The sequence below is a fragment of the Patiria miniata genome, unplaced genomic scaffold, assembly GCF_015706575.1.
Source record: "Patiria miniata isolate m_02_andy unplaced genomic scaffold, ASM1570657v1 HiC_scaffold_15, whole genome shotgun sequence".
In the NCBI taxonomy this organism is placed as follows: Eukaryota; Metazoa; Echinodermata; class Asteroidea; order Valvatida; family Asterinidae; genus Patiria; species Patiria miniata.
Genome location: NW_024037053.1, coordinates 4,950,758 through 4,969,485, shown reverse-complemented (window position 1 = coordinate 4,969,485; position 18,728 = coordinate 4,950,758). Strand labels below are relative to the sequence as shown.

The window sequence follows — 18,728 nt, the reverse complement described above, 5'->3', positions numbered from 1 at the left end:
ACCGTCCCTTCCCGGGCTTCATATAATGGGACTAAACTCCCTGTGAAATTATTTTCTCTGGCATGCTGTCGTTTTGAAGAAATCAACGAAAGAAGGCCTTGCCAACGGTGCGTTTAAAGACGCAAAATTGGAAATTTCCATTAGAAGTAAGGTTTTTATTCGGCGAAGCGTGCACATACACACGTGTCGGATCAGTGCGCAACATTGCGTAGCTGCAATCAGCTCAGTGAGAACGTGTCTCGGACGCTCAATTCAGGCCCAATTCAAAACACGATTCGGCAACTTTTGATTTGAAATCGAGATCCTAGAACGTGTTTTTCTTTGTTCAGCACCCTTCTTTAGATTTTAAGCATGTTTGTTGCTTCAAATGAACAAAATGTATAAATTACAAATGATGGACTGTACCTTTAAAAGATGGTTTATTAAATTTAGTAAAATTTAAGATGATATCTTAAGCATCATTAGGTTTAAGTAGAGAAGAGTCAAGACTAGAGAGTATATTTAGCAAGATGTTTATTTACTATATCTCCCATGTGCCTATTTTGTAAGTATTGTTTGTACTATACTCAGACTAACGTGGATATTCTGTGTTTTTGAGGTATCGGTATATTTCATATCATTATTTGATAATTGAAGCTCCGTCAAGTAAAAGTTGTTTAAATCTTCAGAATCACAAGTATGCAGATTTCATTCTTAGCAAAACGATGTGCCTTTGTGTAAGTTTATGATGTGGAATGGACTTTAGTGTTTTGAAAAACATTTTGGAAGGCTCAACATTAAACTTTATGTCAGATTGATTAATGGTTTCCTTATATTTTCTATATATACAAGATTTTTTTATAAGATAACATTTGAAATGAAAAATATATGTATATAATCAGAAGTTGTATGGTAATGTGGCAGTTGATAGGCCCTATATGTAAATGTTGCTCGTTCAAAGTATCAAAATCTAAATTGTTTGTAATATTTATGTTTTTAAATTTCAGTTTCAGATTTTACCAAATGACTGTGTTATCTTTATTCCATGGATATAAGAATGGCGATTGGAAGATGTCTATAACTGGCAAATTTGTACAAAACATGCAAAAGAGTTAAAGTTGTGTAGAGATCGGGGACGAATTTTAAACTTCAACAAAATGTGTTTATTTGCATCTGTCTTTGTTACCACAATAATAGAGGTGGGGGAATGATTTGTCAATTTGATTTGTCAATCGATAGTTGTGTTTTCAAAAGCTCCCTTAAATTAAGACAGAAAGGAACAGTTCAAGGGTAAACAACACACACACACAAAACCAAAAAAAAAAAACATGATAAAAAGATAATTCAGTTCAAGAGACCTCATTTTCCAGTCAATTCAAATTAAATTACAAGTAAATTAATAGTGTGACTGATTTCCCAGGGCAGCAGCATTTCAAATTCGTACACCCATTATTTTGAAGATTTGTGTAAAAAATTATCTGTTAACGCCTTATTCACTGTAGCGCCCAAAATCTCTCAGCCTATTACTCACCTGAAACCATCGAAGTATTGGTTTTACTGATTCTTCATTGACTAAATATAGTGTATTGCAATCTGGGTTAATTGAGGACAAAATAAATATTAAGAAAGATATTGATTGTTTGACGCGTAATATTTTTCATTTGTCCAGAAATTGAGTTGGAAATGTATTAAGGGCCCCTCAGGTCTCTTCCCTGCAACTTTCAGACAATTTTATTTTTCGGCCAAAATTGAACAAAAATGTTACAAACCTTACATTTTTTTATGAAATTTGACCAAAAGTGGACTTTTCTGAAAACAACTAAGAAAGGCCTTCTGATGCAAGAGGAGCATCTTTGCATATTCGTATACCCGTTACATGTATGTGGAGGAATTTGGTAAAAATCCATTAATTTGTGCGTTAGGCCCAAAAAAAAAGTCTCCGGTTTCTGGTATGGAGCTTGCCCAAAAAGTGGTGCGGCGACGCGGCTTTTTTTTTTTTACCTGATTTGTTTGCTTCAAATGTCGGCTGATGACAGCAAATGGTGTCCGATTAAACTTAATGCAAATATATGGGAGTCCAGAGAGGCCACATAAAGCTTATTCTCGACCATAACCCAATCTAAAAACACGTTAAAATTGTGCAGCAGCAGGATTCCAGTCAAACCAGTGAGTTTGGCGGTTTTGAGACATCATCTTTCCTTGATAAAAAAACTTTTTCATTTTGCCGACGCGCATGGCTACGGCGACGCGCGCGCATACCAGAAACCGGAGACTTTTTTTTGGCCTTAATTGAGGAACAATTTATATTTTTGAACTGATTTTCCCCCACTTTCTTAATGCATATTTTTTTCAGTTGCACATTTTTTTTGTCCAGAAATTGAGTTGGAATGTGTTTAGGGACCCCTCAGGCATCTGCCCTAAAACTTTCAGACGATTTCATTTTTGGCCGAAATTGAAAAAAAAATGCAAGGGGTTTATAGCTTTACATTTTGAACGAAATTTGGCCACAAAATAAGTTTTCTCAAAACGACACAGAAATGTCTTTTGATGCAAGAGCCCATTATTTAGGCAATAACTGTGTGATGACCCGGTCTACACTGCGTTCGGGGATGGCCGTTGTTAATTCTAATGGACCAAGCTCAACAGCGCGGATCCATGTCCCCCCCCCCCCCCGGTCATTTTCACACAGTGAAGAGCAGGTCCCCACACTGTTATTCCCATCAATAAATTTCTTTTAATTAATGAATTATCCTACTTCTGTGACGCCACTCTATTGTTCCAAGTGTAGATTATATGTACGAATCTACAATTTACTGTTCATTATTTCACAAATCTACACTTAACTGTCAATTATTTGTTACAGTTAGAATCTACAGGTTTTTGTTGTAAATAGTCTCTGCAAACAATTCCACACGCCGGACTTACAGTGCTTTTAGATAGATAAAGTAACAGTTGACCTTAAAAGCTGTTCTCTTAAAGATTTTTTGTTTGCCACGCTGACTTTTTTTACGGAGGCGAAATAAATTTTAACTTAAAGTCTAGTTTTTTATTTGAATTCTTATATTTGTACTTTTATATTTATTATCTTTTTGGGGGGTTTATTTTAACTGAATTCTTTATCGTTTGTCTTGAATTTTGCATTATAAAATTCAATGGATATCCCTTTTTTAAGTTTATGTTCACATCGATATACTCGTAATCCATTTAACTTTAGTTTTAACATTATTTCATCTGTTATTGAATAACTAGAACAAGCCTGTGCAAAAAGACCATTAACAGAAGGACAATCCGAAAGACAATAGACAAATAACTGAAGAAATTCAATGAAACTTACCCAAATCCCAATACTTTTCAAAATTATTTTCTCGTGACGGTGAGTGAGATGGTCATATATTCCGATGTGTAGTCCATGGGCAATGACATGCACGTGGTTCCACAAATCAAACAGCTCTATCATCCATGACGCACAATGCCAACTTCTTCTTATGGTAGGTGTTAAAAACTCCTCACATAAATCCCGTTAAAGATTGCATCAAAAGTATTTATTCCATAGCTGTAATGTGCAAGTATAAACTCCATTTGGCTTTGGGAGTAAGGAAGACGGCGTATTTGCACTCAACACCAAGTGATTGTGAAGGTATGTAACTTCCATAAGACTGCAAATTACTGTGCATGTGGTGAATGGAACAAAATATGTGCACCCCATCCGAAGGGTTAACAATAGGATTTTGTGTTGGTCCAAGCAGCGGGCTAGAAAAAGTTAAATAGTTTGTACAAATCTACACTTAATAGTCACAAAATATGTGGAGATTGTAGCAGTACCAGGGATCTTATTTGCATAAACTATTGTTGTTTTAAGAAATAGGTTAAGTCGGAGAATAGGCTTGGAACTGTAGATTTCGTGCAAGAATGGACAAGGCGAAGAGCACAAATCTACAGTTCCTCCATTCAAAGCTGAAATGCCCCGAATTTGTGACTTTTCTTTCGGCGATATTTGTTTCAATATTGTGTTCATGTTCAGGGGCCATACATTTATTTCACTCGGGTTCTCACGCTGATCATGATGTATGGGAGCACTTTACGATGTCTTCATTTCATTACGACTGTCCTCCAGGATATGAATTTCTGCTGCCATAGCCAAAAAAATACAATGTTTCTCCATATTTTTAACTGACAGATAGATGCTGAAATTTCGTGTCCAGAATTACAAAGATGCTTGGTTTAGAAAAAGTAAGAATGTCCGTGGGCGACGTGTTTACAGAAAACCAATAATTTTATGATATCCATTCACCCATGATGTTGAAGTTATGGGGAAAAAAATTATTTGATGAAAATAAGATTTTTGTTTGGTTTCCTGTTTTTTTTTATTTTGTCTTGGAATCAAGATGTAATGTTTTGAGGGAACTCTTACTTTTGATAAAAAAAAAAGCAGCTTTGATCCTTGATACCGTTTTTGTTTTCAGTGCCAGTAATTTTATTTTACAATTAGATATTTCAAAGCAATTTCCAAGCAATGTCTGAAGCTTGCTAATGGTTACAATGACGTCGTTTCTTAGAAGCAAAACCCTATTTAAACAATGAAAATAAATGCTTACATACTTTTGTCAAATACAAAACCCCCAAAAATATTGTTTCGTTCTAGTTAATTGAGAACACTGATAAACGTTTCGAAAAAAACAAGATAATATCCCCAAAATGATGTGCCTTGTTTTATTTTTGACAGGCAATGATTACCTCAAAACCTGTTACATATTACAATTTAAATAAATATCACAAAAATACAAAAACAAAAGCATAGTAATGCGGGAAGCTTTGGGAAATCCTACAAATCATTATTAAGAATTAAGGAATATTATTTCACGTTTCTTTCACTTTCAACTGAGCTACTGCTAGAGAAAACTTCCTTTTTTCTCATGTAACTTTATTTTGAAGGGGGGGGGTTGGATGAAATTACTCTATTTGTGGGTATTATCGGCAATGTCCACTAAAAAAACACAATATACATTCTATAAACACTATTGCACTAAATACCTTCTTAAAACAACAAGACGAGTCAGAATGGAGAAGCAAGCCAGGGTTGGTGGTAAAAAAAAAACAGTTGTTGGAATTCTATCTTTTTTATAGAAAAATCTGCTTTCAGAGCTTGGTTTGGTCAAATTGAAAAGTTATTATTTGTGTAAATTATTCGTATAAGTATTTCTACATGATTTTTTTTTTTATTGAGAACCAGTTTACAGGCAGAAATAATTTCAAACTTAGAACACTGCCAGTCAAAAAAGAACATATAAGAAAATTTTACTGACAGTGAAAATAAATGTAATCCAGCAACAAAACAAGTAGAAATGATGTCGCTTCCTTTCAAAAGTTACTCACACGTTTTGTGGAAAAAAATAAAAGTATTTCTGTACACGAAACGAAAAGGATACTGAGAGTGAAATGCACTCAGATATGTACTGTTGTGACCTTGTCAAGCCAGATAGCTTGAGGAAAAGCATACCATCACGAAAATTCCACAAAATATGAGGTAAATTAGTTGGAACAAGCATGGGAGGGAGGCTCCCTCCCCCCCCAAAAAAAAAGAGGAAAAAAATAAAGAAAAAGAGGCGTGAAGTCCTATTGCTGTTTAATTTTATGGGTGGGGGGAGGGGAGGCAAATGTCCTGCCCACCCTCGAAAAATGATCAATATTCTGGAAAAGTACAGAAATTTTGGGGGGAAAACGTGCTTTGCCCCCCTCTAGAAAAAATCCTGGCAACGCCCATGGCGACAAGAGGTTAAAAAAATCAAATTGCAAATGTTTTTCTTTTGAGTGATTATCTGCAGAACAGACCAAAGCTGGGATTGTTTTGTAATATAAATAAGTATTGTACACAAATACAACTTTCAATAGCAAAAGACACTTACAAAATTTCATGTATATGCAAAACAAAAACTGAAATTGCAGAAAAAGTGTAGGGACTGGTAAAACAAAATGAATTTAATCATAAAAATTAAAATAATGCTGTTGGTATAATATCAGCCATCTTTCTTTACCGGTGGATACAAAGCGAATTAATATTTGGTCAAGAAATTCAGTGTCTTCAGGTTCTTAAGACCTATAATTCATTACGGAGCTTTATTTGTTCTGAAATTCATCTAGAGCCATCCTGGTTATATAGACAGCAAGACATTACCTACGACTGATTTAGCCTTCAAAGCCTTAAACATCAAGCACAGCTGTGACTGGTCACAACATCATAGGGCTGTCTTAGTGGCTCAGTCTATTACAGTGTCTCGCTGGTTTTAATAATCTTGGTCATGGATCCTTTACTGCGTCTATCTTTCCTACCACTCTTACGCAGAGTTCCTCCACCCACCCGGCCAGGGTTGGTGATCAGAGGCATCAAGCGATCGGTAAAGCGATGATAGTTCCTCTCCAGTTCCTTCTGATATTCTCGCTGATCGTGGCAGATCAAGTTCTTGTTCTTACGGAGAGCATCACCACACCTGAAGAAAAGAAGAAGAAAAAAAGCCAGGATGATACAGAGTTGTAATCAAGTCAATCACCAATTCTTCAGTCTTGAGTCAAGTGACAATTATTCAAATTATTTGTGAATTTAAGACTTAAACGTGACCTGAATTGTGACCTGACTTCAATTTATTTATGATTGACTTGTGACTGACTTATGACTGACTTATGATTGACTTGTGACTGACTTACAATTGACTTTTGACTGATTGGAATATGACTCTGGGATGACAGTTTACAAACAAATAAATAAGAATTGACTCGTTTTTGCAAAAAAAAAATTAAAATTCAAGAAATTTGAAGGAAAACAATTTAAATGAGCTAAATAATAATTCATCTGGTTATATCTTGATGATATTTCGGTTACATTCTACTGGTTGCATTTTGTGTGAGGATAGAGATAATGTCACAATTCTCAACCATTTTGTAGTTAGATCAAAAGGATTAAGATGCAATCGAGACTTGAGTCACTACTATGAACTCACTTCTTGGAGAATTCCTTGAAGCATAATCGGAGTTTGTTGGTATGCTTGTCCAGCGGTCGTCCATCTGTACTGTCGTTAAGGAATGCCAGCGCTACCTCCATTGGACCCTGCAAAAACAAATCATCATTGAGCTAAGATTGCTTCTCATCTTGATCATTTTATCATCATCACTATTCTTCACTTTGACTACTTTACCCTTGCGCTATCTTTAACCTCATCAGCACACAACTATTGTCCGCATCAACGCTCAATCCTTCCTCTCATCACCCGCATCACCTTCATCAACATCTTATAAATTTATCATCTTTAACATCATTTTTACTCTCATCGCCAAATACCATTAATAACAGCTCCACTTCTCAATTTCTCTAGACTTTCTTCTTCATTTCCTTCATTGCACCTCCCCTATCTCCTTCAGAAAGTTCCTATCCATCCTCATTACCTGGTTAACAGTCGTCCCGATACATCCTTGTAGCACCATCTGCAGCATCTTGGCATCAGGAGGTTCTTGGAGAGTAGCTACCGTCAGCTCCTTGGTCTTCTTCTGTAAGTCTTCAATGCCAACTTCCACAGGAGACAACACAATCTGCACACAAAAATATGTCATCACTTACTCTCTAAAAACTATCATTGAACTTAAGATAATGACACCCAAAAAATATACAAATTATCAACCACCTTGGTGCAAAGGGCGGTCATTAGTGACCACCCAATAAATACTATACTCTGTGCATTTAATTCAAATAATATTTGCACCAAATGGTTAAACATCAGCAGTAAAGTATTCTATAAAAACTTTTCTTCCAGGCCTTTTGACGCTATGTAATTTGTATTTGTCATTTTTGTAAATGTGTTTTCACATTGAGTAACTACCTTGCCGTAATTTAGGTTAAGGGTATCGAGTGTTTGCACTGCCGCCATGTCCGAGGTATGTGCTTTTGTTGCACAGGGGTACGTATGAGTAGACCTGTCATGCATTCATTGTTACTGATTAATAATTACAATAAACACCTCCAAGATGGCTGCCGAATGCACAGGCTGTATACAGACTGATTGAAGTGTTCCTACCTCCTGTCTGTGGACGACAGATACTCGGGTCTTGATGTAAGGGAATGCCTTGGAGGTGGTTACAATTGTCTTTCTCTTGTACTGCTCACGGATGTCACCATGGGCCTTGCCAGACTTGGTGAAGGGCGTGGCAAACATGAACCTCCCTGATGTGGGGGGGGGGGGAATAGAGAGTATAGTGTGAAATCACGGAGGAATAAATTAACCTGATAATGCAAGGAAAGGGAAGCACTTGAGACAAGTATCAGTCTGTCAAGATAATGCCAAGAAAAAGGCAGGGAGCACCAATGTTCCAAAAGGACTCTTGACTCAGGATAGAGACTAGGAGCGTGATATAAGATCGAGCTTGTTGATGAATCTTGTGTTAGGCAAAAACTTGAAGAGTTCTGCAGTACAAAAGACGAGGAAAGTTAAATCTTCCATTGCATCACTACAATATCTGACTTACAATAAAGCCCAATGAAGCAATCTTTGTTTCTGTACTATCATACACTATTGTTTGTGTGCATGCTTACTGATGTTGTAGTTTCTGTCAAAGTACGTCGGTCTTTGCAACGTTTCATAGAAGTCAAAGTAAGGCTCGACGTAGGTGACTTGAATGTAAGCCTTCTCTTGGTCTTGCTTAGATTGATCGACAGGATTGGAATCCTTGATCACTTCAACGTTCTCCGGGCCAAACCGGTCGCCATAGAAACTCTGCAATGGAACGGGAGATCGAAAACCATTATGCAGAGAAAACGAAAATCAGACTTCTCTAACAATGATATGTATATATTTGTTCAAATTACTGTTATTATTACGACTCAAAATGATTCAATGACCTTGACAAACTCTTTGGTTGATTTGCAAGACCAATGAACCAGTAAGCCGGAGGTCATGGGTTCAAGTCCCACCAGAGTAAGTATAAAGTATAAAGTGTTTATAAGAATATGTCAGCGAGAGGCAAAACCAATGTGAACAAGATTCTAACATACTCATATTTAGATAACCAGATTTGGTGCATAAGTCATATTCACTGCAAGCAAAACAGACAATACTACATCCAAAATTCTATGATAGGTCACCGCAGAAACTAACTTCTACCACTGACAGCATACTTGTGCACCAAGAAGAAACTCATCATATCAGCAAGTCTTAAGACCCTGAGTATTTACCTCCAGTCTGTGAGCAATCTCAGGCAGTTTAGTGATGGCTGGCTCCTTGTATATAAACTCCTCAGCGTCCATATCACCAAACTTGGAACCGTAGAAACCAACACGGAAGAAGGTTCCCCATAGACGCTTACCTCTCTACAGGAACAGAACATTAAAACACAAGGGAATGCTGGAGATTATGAAGAAATATAATACTTGATGGTTTTAATCTTAATTCTCCCAGATTCTTCAAAATCCACAAGTCAATCACAAGTCAATCACAAGTCATCACAGGTTATCACAAGTCATCACAAGTCATCACAAGTCAATCACAAGTCATCACAAGTCAATCGCAAGTCATCACAAGTCATCACAAGTCAATCACAAGTCCATCACAAGTCATCACAAGTCATCACAAGTCATCACAAGTCATCACAAGTCAATCACAAGTTAATCACAATTTTCTAGTCTCAAGTCACAAGCTATTCAAATGAACTGCGACGAAGACATTACTTTGTTATTATTCATCCCCTGTTACTTGTCCCAAGACTTGTGAATTGACTGTGATTTACTTGTGACTGGACTTGTGATCATCACTAGTACCTCAATCTCATCACTGAGTTAATGTGATTGACTCTTTTGACCTTCATTCAATAACATGACAACTATTCATCCTCAGTGGTACTTACCAGACGGACGATCTTATTGAATGCTTCTTGTAGTTTGCCATGGATGATGGCAAGTTTCTTGTAATCTCTGTTGGCCTCGTGGATTGGGATCAAGATCTTATACACCTCATTGACTGCCTCAAACATACCAGCCTGAACAAATCAATAATTGTATGGAAAGGATGGTCCATATTAACTGATCGATAAATAAACGGTCAATTAATGATCAATACACCTCATTGACTGCCTCAAACATACCAGCCTGAACAAATCAATAATTGTATGGAAAGGATGGTGAATATTAACTGATTGATCAATAAACGATCAATTAATGATTGATCAATTGAAATGATTCCATCAATTTGTCCACTGGCCATAACCAGTACAAGTCATTACTAACAGAAATACCACTCAATGACTCGATTATGTAATAAATCATTATAATAGATTGATGAACACACTACCAGAATAATTAATCATTTCTGATGACGACATCAATTAGGTAAAGATATTGCTTCAATAATTCACTCAAAAATAAATCAGGGATGAATAAATCTATCACATGTAATTATGAAACTTAATTAGCTAATAAATACATCAATCTTATACTAATCAATCACACAGTGAGCAATAATCAATCAATCAATAATCAATTGAATCAATAGAATCAATAATCTCCCTCTCCCTACCCGACTGAATGATGTAACAGCATGTTCCAGAAACCCCAGCAAACCACTCTCACTGGGGTGCTGTGGTCCAATGGTTACGGTGTTCGACTTGTGTGCCGTGGTAAATGTACATGGGTTCGAATGCTGACCGTGGGAACATGGTGCTTGTGCTCTTGAGCAAGGCACTTTACCATTATTGCTTCGTCCTTCGGATGGGACGTGAAGCCGTAGGTCCCGTGTGTTGTGTAATGCACGTTAAAGAACCCAATAACACTTATCGCTAAGAGAAGGGGTTTGCCCCGGTATTTCTGGCAGTGGCTGCAAAATGCGCGGCAGCACCTAGCAAACCCTTATAAGGTGCTACATAATGGGTCTCACATTTCTCATAAACTTTAGTTACCTTTCTTTAATACATAATTTCCAGCGCCTTCAATACCTAATTGTTGGTAGATACGTGCACTATATAAGACTCCGATATCATTATTATTATGAAATACTTTCCACCCAACTTATCAATTTCACTGACTGCACCAATCAATCAATAACTAAAGTAATCACTAATCTCTCTCCCTACCTGATTGAAGGAAGTAGCAGCATGCTCCAATAATCCCACCAATCCACTCTCCGTGAAGTACTTCCCAGTACAGATGCCTTCCTCATCCGGTGAGACCACATCGTCAGATACTGCGCTCTCCTCAAGAACATTGCAAGAGATTTTCTGCAAGGAAAGTCAGAATTGAAAGTTCAAAATATTGCGGTAAACATAGCATTGAAAATGCATGTGAGATAAGCAACTGCAATAAACACCCATCAAAGTCCACAGTCAGTTTTGCATATTTTTGTGGAGTTGGGATGGCACCTTAAACCACTATAACTTACATGGCATTTATATTGTCCCTTATATTCACACATGCACCAATGGATGCAACTGAATCCACTTTCCATTGTGTTACTGACAGCCATAGCCATGTAACCAGGACATGGCTATGGCTACATGTTAAGATAAAACAGGTCTAGTTCCCCACCTCAAATAAGACACATCCAATAGGAAGGTATGGTCTATCCTCCAGCATGTGTAGATACTCAGCCACCAGTGCGGCTGAGTGCACCAAGCAATGAGCAGCCTCTGTGTGATTCTTATGCTCTGTGTGCTTGCCGGCCATGTTCTGTAGCCATGTCAGGCGCAGATCCGGTGAGGTTTGGTAGCTGGTTAGGACAGACATAGCAAGGATAAGGAAAATTTCAGTTCAGTGTAAAAATCAGCAAAGCAAATGATATTCATGTTTTCTTTCTGTTTAGGGACAAAACCGAGTTCGCTTACAGGGCCCCCTTCAATGGAGATATTATTGTGGACACTATTGTACAAAGCAACTGCCTGTGATGGATTATCTGAACAATAGCTAGCGCAATGCTTTCACCATTGAAGGGGGCCTTCGTGATATAATTGACAGTGTACCCTGATTGGTCTACAGGTATTCCTGGACATCATAATCAGATCCGTCTAGTTTTGGCATGTTTTCTTACAACTAATTGTGTTGAATGATACCACACAGAAACTGGTAAAAACTGGATTGCAAATGAATTAATATTTCCACAAATTGACATACTGTTCAGTTGAACAAATAAGAGAAGGGACTACAAAAGCTGTCAAGTGAAACTGTGTTTTTGGAGTTCTAAATCTTGTACTCACCCCTTAGCGATACGATACATGAGATCTATCAACATCTCAGGATCTTCACTGAATTCTTTCATCTTGACCGTGTCCGATAAGATCATGTGAAGATTGAAAACCAGATCATGCACCTGTTCAAATTACAAATTCATTGGATCATTGGACAGAGACCTACCAATGATCCACCAAGTGCTATCAATGTTAAATTAACTGGGAAGTGACAAACAAAGAGGAATTTCCCAGCTTCACAAGATTTTATAGTGTTTTGCATTTGTAATGGCTTTGGTGTGAAGTGGGAAAAAAAGAGGAAAACAGCAGATCCGAGGAAAAGTTGCATGCCTGTTTGAATAATTTAAAAAAAATTAGTTTACTCCTTCCACTTCAACCAAACCAAAGCAAACCAGGATTTTATTCTGGTTTTGAGTTGTTGTTTTTTTGCAGCATGTACCTTACGTGGCTCTAGGCTTTGTGTTTAGGCAAAAACCCTTATGAAATGTTTAAAGGCCAACAAGAATCTCTTTAAAGACACTCATATTTTGTTCATTCATTTGATAGAAACATTTTATCCTTCAAGACAACAAAAAAATCTACACAAAATTAGAACGAGAGAAAATACGAAAGTTAGGATAGAATGACTAAAATCACAACGATCTGTTTGGGAATGTTGCTATTAGCCTAGTGTGTAAAGAATGAAAGTGAAACATCATCAAAACCACAATCAATCAATCACAATTCCAAACAAAAGCACTGATGCTACAACCTCCAAATATATCAATTTCCTTGATTTCATTTTTGATGTATCTCTATGTGACAATTCAATATTGTAATTTGAACCATTTACATACATCAGCTGACAATCAATCGATTTTGAATCCTCCAGTGTTGCCAATTCCAAAGCAGGAGTAAGTATCAGAAACAATCCAATGGACAACAAAGCTTACATCACCAGAGATCTAACTGTTAACAAGGACAAGGTTTAAAGCCTAATGTTTTTATTAAAGGTTGGGTAGATCATTTGCAGCTATCAAAAAAGTCCCTGGACAAATTATTGTTGTTTAAAGATAGTAATGGCACTAAACTCTGTGAAATTGTTCCTTTGGGCATGATGTACTTTTGAAGAAAACAATAAAAGGTCATTTTCAAAGATGAATCAAGTGACAAATTTTTGGAAATTTCCATTAGTAGTTGGCTTGTAATTGGGCGAATCTGTGAATGGGTGTGTGCAAACGTTGACACGACGCACACGCCAAGGGGTCGTTATTATTCATCGGTTCAGAGTGTGACATCGCGTAGCTGCAATTGGCTGAACGAAAGGGTGTTCTGGATGTTGAAATCAGGCGCAATTCAAAACATGACTCGGCAACTTGTGAATTGAAATGGAGGTCCTAAAATATATTGTTTTCTCAGAATTCACAGCATTCACTGAGCTGAAACTTCATCAGGTTAGTTGTTCAGCACCCGTCTCTAGGTTTGAGCACTTTTGTTGCTCAAATGTTCAAATGACAATGATGTACTTTACCATTAACTATTTGTGATAAATTTCAAAATTTTATTCTGTAAGCATCTTTTAACCCCTACAACCCTAATCTCAAGCTGTATAAACTTTGCCTCAGTTTTCACACGTTTATTGCTTCTCAGAAAAAAAAAGTTGGTGTTTTTTTGCCAATAGCCCTGAAATGAATCAACAAGTCGTGTTGTTTATAGCAAGTACAGTTATTCATTCAACATGTTTCAGTTTAAGACACAATTTACAATGCTCAACAAAACCATTAGGGCAAAATAGTTGCACAGATTAGTCACGAACTGAAAGACGATCAACAGAACATTCGACTGAGCAAACTCTGTACGACCAGGAACGTTAGCGGTACCATTAAATGATAATAAAAGTAGTTATTATAAACATGCGGTGTGGCTTTCAAAGGGAATATATAAACAATGGAACGTGTTTCAGTTTTAAAAAGTGGAAGAGAAAAACAAGTGGAAACAATTTCAAGGGAAAATAAATATGAAAGATGAATTCGGAGGTATCAGCCACAAAGTGAACTGGTTAAGATATGCACTCTGATCTACTTTCAGTAATCAACAAAATGTTCAATAACGACAAAATCGTGAACCAGGTAACAACTTAATCTGACTTCAACGTATCACGCTTGCTGGTTTTGTGGTTTTTTCTGAGGGGGGATTTGTCAATTGTCCACATTGAAACACAACTGAAACATATTTGAAATTCATCTTCTTAAATGGAAAGTTCAAGCCTTACAGAATAAAACTTTTAAGCTTGGAATACCACACAGGAATATTAACTAGAGATAATATGTAAATAGACCAACAGATTTAGTAAGTAGATACACTTTGTAGGGTAGTGTCGGTTTTAATCCTGCTTGAAACATGTTTCTAACTCTATCAGATGGGATAGTTTCAGGGCTCCTATACTCCAATCCTACGAGCAAAGATGAGGATCTACCTGCTTAGGGAAGTCAGTCTCTTGCAACTCCACGTCTTCCTCTCCATAGATCAGGATCGTCTTGAGTGATCGACGGAGATAATCCTCATTGAAGTTGGTCTGAGTGCCTACCAGGCTGGACAGAGACATGGTCACTTGCATCTTGACCCGAGCAAAGTTCTGATACAAGACAAACAAACAAGATGGTCAATATCAGATTTTCAATTTCTCATTTTATTATTTCAACCTTTCTACAACAATCTCATTTTTCCTAAATTATCCACAATAAATTATCCACAAAGTTCTACAAACTACAAGTTTAGCACTGAAATCAGGACACGTCGTGATTGTTGCACAATTTTTATTCCTCCCTCAAATAAAAAAAGCAAAATTGCATTGAAAAATGGTATTAAATCAAAAAGAAAAATGTCTATTTTCAACAATTTTGCTTTGTTTCTCTGTTAACTTGAGTATTAAATTACAAGGAAATCCATTGGTATTGTTATAAATCATTTTCACAAAGTTTGCCGTTTAAAATTCTAACAGGTTTACTCACATTTCCAATCTCAAAGTTCTGCCTCATGAGCAGGTAGAGCGAGGCGCTGGCGTGGGACCTGACGGTGCTGATACAGGAACTACAATGACTCAATAATCTCAGGCACAGATCTGCACATTGCTCCGTCTCCTCCTCAAACAGTAACTCTGGATACTACAAAGAAACAAGATGAAAGAAACAACGGTCAATTTCACTGTCAAGATCAGAGAAGATCTAGGAAAACTGTTGCAGCTGATGAGGTTGTAGTCCAAGACTTTTTTGAATTTTTGCTGCCCTAATGCAGCCAGTCATTGACAAGCAGCCGCAGCGGATGAGGTCGCTATCAACAAGATGAATCAAATCCAGTATCGGGACTTTGCCACCAGGAACGAGACAACTCAGTGCATACCTCGGCGCACTTTAGCTTGAATTTACTGCACATTTGGCACAAAAAAAAAAAAAAATCGGTCTCTGGTCAGCGCACGCGTCGATTTTAATCATGCGCGTCGATTTTTTTTTTTCAAAAATGTTCTGCGGTAGCTCCAACAGCGCCCTCTATTTCCGCATCTCCTCAATTTTTTTACCAAAGAGCACCAAGGAATGGGAAATTGCACCAAGGCAAATGATCGAAAGCACCAAGGCAAATTATGGAGGACACCAATGTACATAGGACACCAAAAAAGCAAAATAGTACCCCACCTTGTCTGTACAATCCAAGCTTGAAGGAAAAAAAAAAAGGAAAAAAAAAAAAAAAAAAGCCGCGTGGCCGCGTCAATTCCGGAACTTTGGTCTGACCAGAGACCGAATATTTTTTTTTTTTGGCCTTAGAGGAAACAATTGAAAGAATGTAGTATCCAGACGCCAATTTGGGGGTTGTGTACAAAGTCTACGGAGAGTTGCGTGCATTTTCAAAGTATTTTCTAACAAAATTGTGAATGCTTCGCAGTCCCAGATTCATGTCTTTTCAACATTTCTGCAATGACTGGCCGTCACTGCAATAATACATGATGAAGAAAGTGGCGTCGGAATGCAACTTTCTTTCTGACAAAATGGTAAATTAAGGAACTAAACATTCAACTTGCTTACCTTGAAGACCAAAGATCTCTGAGTAGCTAGGATGTTCTGTAGTACGACAACGCTCTGATTACAGGCAAGGGAATGCAGCAATACCTCCATGACACCGGTCAGACAGCCTTGCAGATGGTCAGTGCTCTGTATGGTCTGTGGAGACATTCAGCAATCACAATCAAAGAAGTAAATCTAAATCAAAATAACTGAAAGGATACGGCACAACGTGAGACCAAAAAGAAGCAAATTTTGGACATGTTTGACCATGTACTGTGTGAAATAATCGACCCCCCAAGATGTGATCTTCTAGTTTTCTCAGAAGCACTCGTCTCTTTAGACTAAGAAACTTCACGTTGTACCAACAAACACCCCCCCCCCCATTCCTTTTTGCGACCTGCTGCCAAGAATTGAGAGAAAATTTCAATTACAAACATTTCAATTGAATGAGTACGCCTAGTAACATATTATGGAATGCAATTGTGAAAGCCTCTCAACTCATCGGAGTTCAGTTGTTTGTTTTCAAAGAACAAGAGATTTTTATTATTATTTCCTTTTAAATCTCATCCCTTAGCTTACCTGAACTAAAAGTTCAATGGTATCCAGAACCACCAGAGATACCTCAGTAGCGAGATGACCCTCAAGATTGACGTCATATTCCATCTCAGATTTAGGCCTGATGACGAGAGGAGATGGGATCAAATGATGACAAGGTTATAATAACTACCGGAAATGGTTCCCTAAAGAGACATTCCCATGGAATTGTGCACAACATTTTTCCAACTTCAATGACCCCTAACACCTATTTTTCCTTACCCTACCCCTACGAATTTCGGTGCATTTTTGTTTTGGACCACGAGCAAACGATCTAGCTTATTTGCGACAGCAACATTTTGCCTCTAAATAGGAGTTGAGACATTAGGAAGACCCTGAAATCTTTCCTTAATCCGCCTTGTCTACCTGAGGTATAACTTATGACAAAATGACTCCATATGGGTACATTAACAGGAATAAAAGTAACAGTGTTAATGTAAAGTAGAATATTTTTCTCTTTCATATTTTGGACACTTTGGCCTTTGCTTCAGCTACAGCCACCCAATGTATGCCAAAATGTCTCTGTAATTTATTTAAAAATACACCAGTGAGGGTAAAAACAAACATTGAAGAATTAAATTCCGTCTGTAAATTACTGATGCATGTAATACCTCTCAGCCTGCGTCTCAACCGCTTGTTTCCAGTGAGTCTTGTCCTTACGCCATCTCAGCTTCTCCGACTGTCCCAAGGCTGGATTAAAGTGCCTGTCTGTAGTGGTAAAGTTATCAAAAAATTGCATATAATCATGACATTTATCCAAAAAACATTAAGAGCACAAAGAGAGAGTTGCAGCCATTTTAAGTGCAATGAATAAACAGATTCCTACCGACTAAAGCCATCTTCTCTCCAACCAAAATAGACAACCAATTTACAACGTAAAACAATTTACATCAGTAATTAATCCTGTCAAAAAATATATCTTAAGCCAACATTTTTCAACAACCATTAAAAGCATCCTCCATACCCCACAGTATGATTGGACAAAATGTACCAACATGCTATCTGGGTGGTCAAGAAATATAGTGAAATCCCATATTTTATATTGTGATAGAGTGGCTTGCTCAAGGACACAAATCTTAGCTTACCCAGTGAGCCAGATCCCTGCCTGCTGTGTCTCTGCATCATTTCACTGCGAGCGTTAGACGTCCCCAGTATGGCATCCTCAAGACGTTGCTTCACGTCTTGTTTCTTCAGTGACGATCGAGACTGATGCCTGTAGATCATCGCCCGTCCCTGAAATCAAAAGATGTCTTCTTTAACAAAAGGGCAACAGATACTTTGGAGGAGTCCTGAGGATAGGTCATCCCACACACTAACTAGACACATTGAGAATTCCCGCTACGTTGAAAATATTGTGCATCGCTCAGGAAAACTGTGTGCCATATGCAAAATAATCAGCATTTTTTTTACACTTTTCTGTCTCTCACAGCAAAGTCCCCTACTCTGAAATTTGTAAAAAGCCACCATTTTAAATCCCTCCGCTCCACTCACGAAAGTCTTATTGAGAATGCTGACTATAAGAAATAAATAACAAACGTCATCAACATTTATGAAAAGTCTAGCTCCCTGACTACTAAGGTCTGGTTCCCCACCTTGTACTCAAAGCAACAGATGCTATAATACAGCACATCCATGAGCTGATTGATGCGACTGACTGACAGCGCCACCCAGGAATCCTGGAGAGTTGTCGGCTCCAGATTCTTGAGAACCCAGAGGAAGCAGAGAAGGAGGTCCCTGGTGGATTCCTCGGAAAGTCTGGTGTGGCTTGGGGGTCGCTGTCAGAGAGAGAAAAATGAGAATCAGTAATGAAGGAAAGAGCCCATTTCACGGTGATGAGCAGCCTAGAATCTTGGCTGAGCATAAGCCTGTTACCTGCTGGAGAGTTATGAAGTGTATATGGGCTCCGTGCAC

General features: G+C 37.7%; 2 protein-coding genes across 7 annotated transcripts in view; both read right to left on the bottom strand.

Moving 5' to 3' along the window:
- Positions 1 to 3,647, bottom strand: part of LOC119722540 (protein sidekick-1-like) — a 37,683-nt gene extending 34,036 nt beyond the window's left edge. For both annotated transcript variants that reach the window (XM_038192724.1, XM_038192723.1), the window contains exon 1: positions 3,314 to 3,647. The gene's annotated coding sequence lies outside the window, so the exon portion shown is untranslated. The remainder of the gene's footprint in view (positions 1 to 3,313) is intronic.
- Positions 3,648 to 4,427: 780 nt separating this feature from the next.
- Positions 4,428 to 18,728, bottom strand: part of LOC119722538 (dedicator of cytokinesis protein 7-like) — a 32,821-nt gene continuing 18,520 nt past the window's right edge. For 4 of the 5 annotated variants that reach the window (XM_038192718.1, XM_038192720.1, XM_038192721.1 and 1 more), the window contains 17 exons: positions 18,410 to 18,592; positions 17,903 to 18,050; positions 17,429 to 17,525; positions 16,803 to 16,899; positions 16,245 to 16,379; positions 15,180 to 15,332; positions 14,645 to 14,803; positions 12,199 to 12,311; positions 11,534 to 11,714; positions 11,083 to 11,226; positions 9,862 to 9,993; positions 9,194 to 9,328; positions 8,555 to 8,735; positions 8,040 to 8,185; positions 7,414 to 7,557; positions 6,972 to 7,078; positions 4,428 to 6,464 (listed from right to left, as the gene is read on the bottom strand). In XM_038192718.1, coding sequence (XP_038048646.1) covers positions 6,242 to 6,464; positions 6,972 to 7,078; positions 7,414 to 7,557; positions 8,040 to 8,185; positions 8,555 to 8,735; positions 9,194 to 9,328; positions 9,862 to 9,993; positions 11,083 to 11,226; positions 11,534 to 11,714; positions 12,199 to 12,311; positions 14,645 to 14,803; positions 15,180 to 15,332; positions 16,245 to 16,379; positions 16,803 to 16,899; positions 17,429 to 17,525; positions 17,903 to 18,050; positions 18,410 to 18,592 — 2,478 coding nt within the window. In that variant the 3' untranslated portion in view covers positions 4,428 to 6,241. Of the gene's footprint in view, positions 6,465 to 6,971; positions 7,079 to 7,413; positions 7,558 to 8,039; positions 8,186 to 8,554; positions 8,736 to 9,193; positions 9,329 to 9,861; positions 9,994 to 10,075; positions 10,103 to 11,082; positions 11,227 to 11,533; positions 11,715 to 12,198; positions 12,312 to 14,644; positions 14,804 to 15,179; positions 15,333 to 16,244; positions 16,380 to 16,802; positions 16,900 to 17,428; positions 17,526 to 17,902; positions 18,051 to 18,409; positions 18,593 to 18,728 lie in introns of all 5 variants that reach the window. The other variant, XM_038192719.1, reaches the window with a different exon arrangement.